At 38.1% G+C, this 9,396-nt stretch overlaps 1 protein-coding gene across 3 annotated transcripts; it reads left to right on the top strand.

Moving 5' to 3' along the window:
* The first annotated feature begins 114 nt into the window (after positions 1-114).
* On the top strand, positions 115-7,024 carry LOC139966507 (uncharacterized). Of its 3 annotated transcripts, none has more exons than XM_071969583.1 (6): positions 115-290; positions 1,793-3,329; positions 4,518-4,763; positions 4,966-5,014; positions 5,952-6,069; positions 6,233-7,024. In XM_071969583.1, the coding sequence occupies exons 2-6, from the start codon at positions 1,853-1,855 to the stop codon at positions 6,350-6,352; spliced, it is 2,010 nt and encodes a 669-aa protein (XP_071825684.1). In that variant the 5' UTR covers positions 115-290; positions 1,793-1,852; the 3' UTR covers positions 6,353-7,024. The 3 variants fall into 3 exon arrangements, with proteins under 3 accessions (XP_071825684.1, XP_071825686.1, XP_071825685.1); XM_071969585.1 differs by having other exon boundaries at positions 148-263; XM_071969584.1 differs by lacking the exon at positions 115-290 and adding an exon at positions 1,189-1,332.
* The last annotated feature ends 2,372 nt before the right edge of the window (positions 7,025-9,396 follow it).

Below are 9,396 nucleotides of genomic sequence, written 5' to 3'. Positions count from 1 at the left end.
AGTATCAAACTTGACACCTATTTATTAACTATTTCCAAATAGTTTGTATACTTTCATTATTATTTAAAATATTTTTTATAAATAATTAATAAACTTTTAAAGTTAAAGTCTGCTCAAACTTTAATTATATGTTTTATACTCAACCAGTTTATATCACATAGTGGAACGAGGTAGCAATATGTCAGCTTCCATATCGAGAATTTGGGAAGCAGGAATCTGTTAGAAAATGGTATACAAATCCAGAATCCGTAAACTCTACTGAAGCAAGTTGACTGTCCTTATTGAAATTGGTGAGATTTACCGTCGACGACTCTGTCACACCTACATATACAGTAGTGCAGTAGTCATAGTGGTAGTAGTCAGGCCTAGGCCTAGTAAGTACAAGTAAAACTAAAAGACCTAGGCCTAGGCCTAGTAACGTTAGGCATACTGCAGTGTAACTGAGTAAGTAACTTAGTCTAACCTCAACACTCAGACTAAGACCGTGAGAATGAAAAATTGAGATTTGAGTCTGGATATTTTTAAAATTTCATTCTCAATATGAAAGTCTTGGACCATACTGTAAAGTGGGCCTTATGTGGGGAATGACTGCACACATGAATGAATGGTGTAATTTCCCTGCAAGGCAATTTTATTGATAATAGTATTAAAATCTGCGCATATTTTGTCTGTTTTCAAATCCTTCCCCAGGCAAAAATATACCTGCTGAAGTTTGCACAGTGCAAAGAGTTTGATCTTTTGCATGCTGATATTGGGTGATAATATCCAGTTACGCAGCCGACAGTGTTGCCTGTATTTTGAACTGTTACTAAATAACTGTGACAGCTTGAATATGTATAATTTAGGGATGAAACGCTTTTGTGCAGGTGTACTAGTAATTTTGAAAAGTTAAAATCTTGTATGGTAAAATATACTGTACTTCAGGGTTCCAATAGAACGAAACATTATTGTTCAGGAACTTAAAAATTTTTTACAAAATTTCAGTCATATTTAAACCAAGAAAATGCCAAATTCAATAGATTACAGTTGCATGATAGTTAACACAAAGGCACAGTAACACAAAACATCAATTTCTTTTCAAATCTCTGTCAATTTAGAGGTATACTTATCCTTACCGCTAAACAAAACATACCATACCTATAACATGTAAGTTTAATCAAACTGTCAAGAGGGAATAAAAAATCACAGTATGTCGGTATTTGCTGAAGAAGAGATTGTTGGTCACATTTGTCTACAGTTAGTGTAGTGCTCAAGCAATCTCGGTTTACATACATCAGCATGTTGCAGATGTAACATCTTGGTGCAGTTGATGAAGATGTGATTCAACTCAAGGTACAGTAATACTAGTTGAAACATGATGCTGTCTAGGCAGTTTTGAGCAAGGTGCATCAATCACACTTTTGCCACAGCAGCGAATAGTATAATAAAGTGTAATGGTAGAGAGTTGGTAAATACAAACTCAATACAGCACTCACCTGCAGATCAAAATTATGTTACATACTGTATGCCTAGCCTACATTCATTAATAATCCATAAATGAAAATGATTGGCAGACATTTTATTTGATGTCAAAGTTGTTTACATTCAAGAAATTCATGTCTGTCATAGTGAATTCTTGCATATAAAATAACTAATCTAGAGAGTGGTTTGAAGGTTAATTTGCATGAAGATGTGATGTCTGACTGTAACATAAGCACTTGATATACTATCAATGTCATGGCTGTTTTGACATGATACGTAAGTGGATTAATAATAATGTGGTCTTCTTTTTCACTTTGCTTTTCCCTTCCAGGTTGGTGTGAGTAGACAATTCCTATGTGAGATGGCAGCTGCTATAGAATAAATTGATACAATGGGTCCACAAAATGTTGTCGCAAGTTTTGCAAAAGCATGTACTCTGTACAGTACTCGAACTTTTACAACAAGTTATATTTTATCACTGAAAAGTTGCAGAAAGCGTCAGCGACAGCTGCTACAGAGAAACGTTGCATCAAGATATTCTACCTCTTGCCGTCTATTGAATGAAAAGAAAGTTGGCCTGTTTTTATTTGGAAGGCCTCCAGAGCCCAATTTAGATGCTGGCAAGCAATCTGTGGAGGAAGGCATTGAAAACCTTGACCCTTTTTCAAGAGAAATTTTGGAGAAACTTCACAATGCTATTAGTCCAACAGTTATTCTTAACATTTGCAAAGATAATAAACAGTTCATGACAGACATCCATACCAGTAGGGCCTTGCAGCAGTTAGCCCAAGTTTGGGAACTCAATCCGGAAAATCTTCCGGCTGAAATAAGTGAACGAAAGGAGCTGCAAACGGCAGAGCCAATGTTCCGCGAGCTTTGCGTATCGTGTCTCAGAGATGCACAGCATATGGATGATTTCACTTTCTTGAGTAGTCTTAGGTCCTTAATAAAAATAGGTGTTCCAGAGAACAGTGCTCTTGTGCATACTTTGCTAGAACATTCCAAACATAGACTTAATGAAATGTCTTCTGCAACATTTGCCATGTTTTGTCAAATTGTTAGTCGTTTGAAGGTGGACTCTGAGATGTCCCAAGCTCTTCGGAAAGCTGTGATCTTGATCGTTCCAAAGATGATCGTGAAAGCCGATGCTGTTTGGCAGTGTGTCACCTACCTAGAGACAGCTTGGAAGGATATTTCATGGAGCGACAGGTCGAGGCTTCTAAACAAACTGATAGCTTTGCTCAAACTGGATCCTTCTGTCACAGTTGAAGATTGTTGTCAAGTTGTCGAAGCACTGAACTCTCTGAAGGTGCAGTCTGGAGAAACGGTCGAAGCAGTCTGCGAGCACGTAGGTGAACATCATAGAAACTTGTCTGCCATTGATGTGTGCAGACTGATTAAAGGGCTGGGTAGATTTAGATACCTCAATCTGGATACGATGAGACATCTCGTAGACCGGGTCAGTCATTCCTTCCAGGAACTCGATAGTTACTCCCTCTGCAATGTGTTTAATGGTCTAAGTAATGGAAGATATCACCATGCCGACCTAGCAAACCTAGGTTGTAGGTATGTCGTAGAATCTATCAGTGACGAGGATTTAATGGTTGAGATATCTCTCGTAGCTGCAACTTCCAGGTATTTTACCAGACTAAATCTGAAGCCAGATCAACTTGATGAGTTCCTTGAGCTTTCTCACAAAGAATGTGAAGTGTTCTTTAGCCAAAGAGCAGCAGGTGCTACAATGCAAGAGAAAGTAGATGCTCTTGATGCTTCCTACCATCTAAGCATCTTGAATAACCTCAAACCTCCTCTGACAAGACCAAGGTTTGAAGCAAAGGCCAGAGAATATCTTCAAGCAGGCAATCTTTGTGAGTACAGTGTGTTTGTAATATTATCAACATTATTTTAAGTGAAACATACAGATCTAACCATGTTACAAATTATTTGACCGTATGCACATTGACTTGACAATTTCCTTCCAAATTTTGTGTGTGAATACGCTTCATAATAATAATAATACACAGTTCTTATAAAGCCCAAATACACACTTAAGTCTCAGTGCGCTGATTATTAACCCCTGGTCATTGGTAACTTGTCACACCCACACACCAAAGTGTGCACAATTCAATCAATCTCTCCTGGGGCACCACAGTGCACCACAACCACGTGTCCCCCGGGGACTTCCCATAGGGTGCAGCCACAAACCGGCACATGCAACTATATTTACAAGTTACCTCGCAGGTCCCCATTTATATACCTGGGTGAAGAGAGGCAATGGAGATAAAGCGCCTTGCCCAAGGACACAACGCAATGATCTGGCCAGGGCTCGAACCTGTAATCCTAAGATCACAAGTCCACTGCCTTAACCACTTGACCACAACGCCCTCCTACCTGTGTGTGTTGTCATATTTCTAGATATCTCTGCATGTCTTCTTTTTAAGGGTGTGTTCTTCTACATGAAGTCTTTTTAGTTTCTATGAATAATTCTTTTCTCAACTGATTTTACTGCTTTCTAATTTAAATGACACAGCAGTTGCATGGTTTTTGTGGAAACATGGTAAAGTTGCTGTATATTGTTCTGATCAAACTGTAAGCAATGTATGAAATCTTGCTTCATCAAATTTCCTCCAAGTCAGGGAATGCATATTAACGTTATTTGCAATATGTTCATAATAAATCAGTTTGATGATGTCCAGCCAGATCGCTCACTTGAATCAGAAAACTGCCAGAATTTAAAATGGAAATAGTCTCAATCAGAAAGTGTGACACCATATTCAAATTAGTTATTAAAGTGAACAAGTTCAGAAATAAACCCTGTGTCACTTGGTTAATATCAATTAAAATACAAACCTGTATTTATATTATCATTTTTACATACTACCCTTAGTTTTATATACCCCTTTGAGTCCAGCCTTATATACTGACCCCCTTCTTTCAGCCCTGTTTTATAAGCATAATTTCAAGTTCGTTTTGCTATCATTTTACTCTCTTACCGAAACAAGTCTAACAATGCAGCAGTACGGTACAAATTACCTAACTATTTTCTGTTTGTACAGGGACTGCAAATGTGCAGAAGATCCTTTTACAGATCGCAACACTTCGTTGCATGGATGGTACCTTTGATTCTGATCCTACCATTGATGGCAATGATCAGCTAACTCAACCACTACCCAATCCATGGAAAATCACTCAGCGCCACGACCACAGCTTCGAATCAAAACTGGTCCTTGATTTGTTGGAGGATTCTGGTAGATCCTGCAGATGGAATTCAGAGGTTGATTTAGGAGGTGGACTTACCGCAGGTACAGTATATTCAAAAATGTTTAATTTTTGGCAAAATTCCAGTTGGGGATTTATTGGTAAAATTGTCCTTCCAAAATTTAGTTTAATATTTGTGAAAACTTGATTGATTGAAAAGAAAGGGGAAAGAAAATATATGTCCTGATACCTTTTACGAGGTAAGAATATTGATTGACTCAATAATGTGCTTTTATTTTCCATCAGATTTTGTTGTAATGTCATCGAGTACCAATCTCAAGCCAACCAATAAAGGGTATGCTACTCATTCCAGTTTAGATCAACATCTCTTTTCATAAGGATGAAATTTGCTTTTCACTTACCTGGCTACACACAACTACTGCACTCTTGCTGTACTGTTTCTACAACCATCTGTTCAACATTTCACACTGACTCGACATGCCAACCACTTCTGGTCTATGGCAACACCTTTGAAATGTCTCATTTTTTCCCCATCATTTTTCATTTTAAGTAAAGATCACAGTACCGATTTTTATATCTGTTCAATTTGAATATAGAGCCAACTTCTTGCAACTAGAGATAAGGAACAGGTTAATGGTAATTCATTTTAGGGTGAAGTAGAATACATTATTTACAGAAAATTTCCCAATTTCTAACTTTCGTTAGATGTTGTGAAATGAAATATTAAGTGCAAATCAGTTGCTTACTTGCAGCAATTTAAACCCCCTTTACAAGTCTTGCAAAGAACAATGAGATATATAGACCAAAGATATAAAGATTAAAAAAAACCTTACTTCCTAGGGTTTTAAATTTTATACGTTCTCAATCACCAGATGTAACCTGACTGTAGCTTATCACAGTAATATATAGTACTCCAATAGTCCCCACTGTTTTTAAAAGAAAAAAGAAAACTGTTATTCATCATGATACAGTTTTATTCAATACTAACAGTATGTTTTGCCATCTGTTTAGCATTTGTGACATACAGACCCTACAATTGGCTCTATAAGTTAGGAATAAAGTTAAAAAAGTTTCTCATTCAAATGCTGAGTCCATCTGTAAAAGAGGAGGTACTTTGTATGAGAAAGATTAACAAACGTAGATGCTATGTTTGTTATGTTGTAATCAAATAATAATACTATCTAATTAATTAAGTTGATTGTAATTGTACAACTATTTTTATGCTTATAAATAGTCCTGTTTGAATTCTAAATAAATTGTTTCCTTTTCAGCCTGGCATTGAACATTCTTCACCAAGAAGGCCAAGCAGCTAATCAGAAGGGTCATTTGGTAGGACTTTACTATTTAAAAGACAAATTGATGAAAAGTCTCGGATATCAAACATTATGGGTAAGGACACCATGATTACTTTTTTATGCAACCTAAAAACAGTTTTTCTTTTTTCAAATCTTAGTGTACTGCTTAACTGTCTGTGGTCACGAATCCTTGAATTGATCAAGAAAATGTTACTTTCTTCTCTTGGAATATTTATTATTGTCTATGTTCCTTTCAGATCGAATCTAGCTATTTGTCGAAGAACCAACCAGAAGGAAAGGAACTCAGAGACGGTGCCCTTATTTATCTGAATGAACTGCTTCAAAAAAATGGTGTCAATCTGCACCATCATGAATAACACTTGTATTTCTGAGGTCACTGTTTCTAGAACTCTTGTTCTAGCATGGAGCTACACTGGGGTCATTGAAGCCTATATCTTCATTTTAGTTATTCAAGTTAAAATGTCAAACACAATTGAAATAGCAAGAAAAGTGCAAATGTCAAAAGATCACAAATTTTAACAGTGCAAAGTTCTATAAACAGTAATCACATCCATGCAAAGTAAGCATCATAATAAGGGTCGAAATTTTTTGAAAATAGTAATGAGACTCTAAATATAGTAAAAAGAGCAGGTCTGCCCTTTAGGAGCAAACAAATGCAAAACATCTCCAAAAGGGAATTAAAGCTCCTTTTTGTGGATTTTTAACATACAATAATAAATAATAATATTCACGGGTCACCCCTCAATCTAACTAAGAATTCTATTTTATTCTATTCAGCTACAGCCAGTTGGATGCTCTTAGTTAACAAGTTGTTAACTTTTTCGTCCTCTGGAAATCTGCTGTTCCCCAAATTTATATTTTGTATGTTAAATACAAAATTTGAATGTTAATACCTAATTTTTATACCTCCAGTTGTCGTCTGGATAGACTATAGTAGCATTATGTTGACAGGTACCTTCTCTGTATTTGATTGTTGAGTATTGTTCCACCAGCTTGAAGCAAATTCAAATAAAAGACAGACTATAAAACAGGATTCACTGTTGAATTCCAAAGTAACAATTTAGGAGGTACGGAAGTCCCCCCCCCTCCACCACCCCTCCAATATAATAATATGACAATTTTAGAAGGTTCATTCTTAGGAATATTTAGACTAAAATATTTGTTTGCTCCCCACCCTCTTCCACCTCCTAGATCTGCTTTTAGGGGCATCTGTACTTGAGATTTGAAATCTATATCTATGCTTGCTTGAGAGGTGCCTCATCTACCCATGAGCATATAACATAGAATTAGAGGCCGTGCCTCCAGAGGATATTTGGCACTCCTGATCCCCCATATTTTATGTCTGAGACTAACCTTATAAAAAATTACTAATTACTTCAAACTGTTCACCCCTGAACTCAGTCCTGTTTCTCTGAATGCCATTTGGCTTCCAATATACGTCTACAAGCCGTTTTCCTCTCCTCCATTCCCATGCCATAATCTGCCCATTATCCTGCTCTAGATTAAAGGAGACACAAATGCTACCATCATCATTGGTCTATGTAATAAAGATTACTGTCATGAACAACTTCCCCTCCCCCAAATATATCAAAAAAAATTAAATCAAAATTTCCCCTGACTGATTAAGGTAGGGGCCTGAACCTTTATCGCAGGAGTTTGTATCAAGAAGTGGTTTTAAAGAGCAAAATATGATTTTTGGATATCGATCCATAATTAAAACTTCATCACAATGCAATCGTGAAGCCTTAATCTACAAGTTTCATTTGACCGAAACTCCCCTAGCACTGTTTTCCTCGATAGCGACCACGTTATAGAAACGTCTTATTATCTAGCAAGTAAACAAACCTCCAGCACACCCCATACGTTTCCATGTCATTGGTTGTTTAACCAAACTTACTCTTGGTGCTTGAATGTTAGATCGTATGGAATCATGAATTATTCGAGGTAAATTTCATTCGCAAAAGGTGTTTGGAAAACTTCAAGAGGGTATCTTGGTCTAAATTTAAGTTTGACTTGGTCGGTTGATTTGATAATACTGCCTAAGCAGGGGAAGCTGGTAAAATGAAAGAAATGCTTTAATGCAGGGTTGTCCAACCTTTTGACGAGGAGGGGCCACCTCGAATGATTGTGATAAAGGAGGGGCCGCATGAGCCTACAAGCTCCTGTGGCATATCCAGGGTTTCGTGCCAGAGCAGCAAATTTCAGTGGCCCCACTAGGGGTCTGTCAGGGGGTATGGGAAATGAAGTTACTATACAAGCGGAGCGCCACCGTAGGTTGGCGCGTGGTGTGCAAGAAAAAAAATTGCCCAAAAGATCCCCAGATTGCAGGAAATGACACTTCACAAGCCTTCTGATCTGTATCAAAACAATCTTCATATTGAGATATAATGATCTCTCAAATTTATCAAGAAAGAATTCCTGGGTAAAAGTACATTTGTAAATTAATGAGATTGGCGGGCCGGACGGGACCTTGCGGCGGGCCGCACTGTGGCCCGCGGGCAGTAGGTTGGACCACCCTGCTTTAATGGGTACTCGTGAAGGACGGGGACCACCTCTCTCCACATGCCCCAAGGCTCCCACATGTTCTCATTCAAATTTATTATCATGTACTGAACAACTCCCTTTTATTAGAATCAGTAACTAATGGAACGTGCCCGTACAAAGGGGAAAGGGATTCTTTGTGTTCTCAAGACCACCCCCCCCCACTCCCCCGCCAAAAATACATATATATCATCAACCTAATTAAATATTTTTTATAGATGGCTTATTCTACATTTCACGTTCGCTTAAACATAAGTAGCGTAGTTTCGCAACTAACTTTGCCAGAATACAAACTTGGATGGTGGTTTCGATGATGTTACATGAATTATCTTATATGAATGTGACTTGGCCTACTAAAGACTATAGCCAGGATGAACAACATAGGCCTACTTCAATTTTAGTAGTACATCAAAATGCATTGAGATGTGACAAACAATATTCACATTGCCAACTGATGACCGAAATGGGCAATTATGTCTTCTTGTACTCAGCACAGTGGCGTAAGAAGGTACTTTTGAGTGGGGGGAGGGGCTGAAGACTGATGGCTGGCCTGGGGGAGGGGTCTAAGGGTAGGGGGTGTCCCCCTCCTCTTTGGAATTTTTTTGCATTTCCAGGTGGCCTCAGATGCAATTTGGTGCAATATAGCACACTTCAACACCCACGCCATTTTGTAAAGAATTTTGCATTTTCACCTGGCCTTAGATGCAATTTGGTGCTTCAAATGAGATTTTTTTCTCTGGAAATGAAAAAGGGGTTTTCTGACTTGCGGAGCGGGGGGGGGGGGCGGAACGATACTTCCGCCCCCCATATTTTTCACTGGGGGGCTGGCGCCCCCCCCCCCCGTTCCTACGCCCTTGAC

Source organism: Apostichopus japonicus, chromosome 4, assembly GCF_037975245.1.
Source record: "Apostichopus japonicus isolate 1M-3 chromosome 4, ASM3797524v1, whole genome shotgun sequence".
Lineage (NCBI taxonomy): Eukaryota > Metazoa > Echinodermata > Holothuroidea > Aspidochirotida > Stichopodidae > Apostichopus > Apostichopus japonicus.
This window is presented reverse-complemented; position numbering and strand designations above follow the sequence as displayed.

Excerpts from the sequence above, each read along its gene's own strand:
- LOC139966507 (XM_071969583.1), top strand. The coding sequence starts at position 1,853 with ATGGGTCCACAAAATGTTGTCGCAAGTTTTGCAAAAGCATGTACTCTG. Across the intron at positions 3,330-4,517 it reads TCTTCAAGCAGGCAATCTTT|GGACTGCAAATGTGCAGAAG; the intron begins GTGAGTACAGTG and ends CTGTTTGTACAG. Across the intron at positions 6,070-6,232 it reads TCGGATATCAAACATTATGG|ATCGAATCTAGCTATTTGTC; the intron begins GTAAGGACACCA and ends TGTTCCTTTCAG.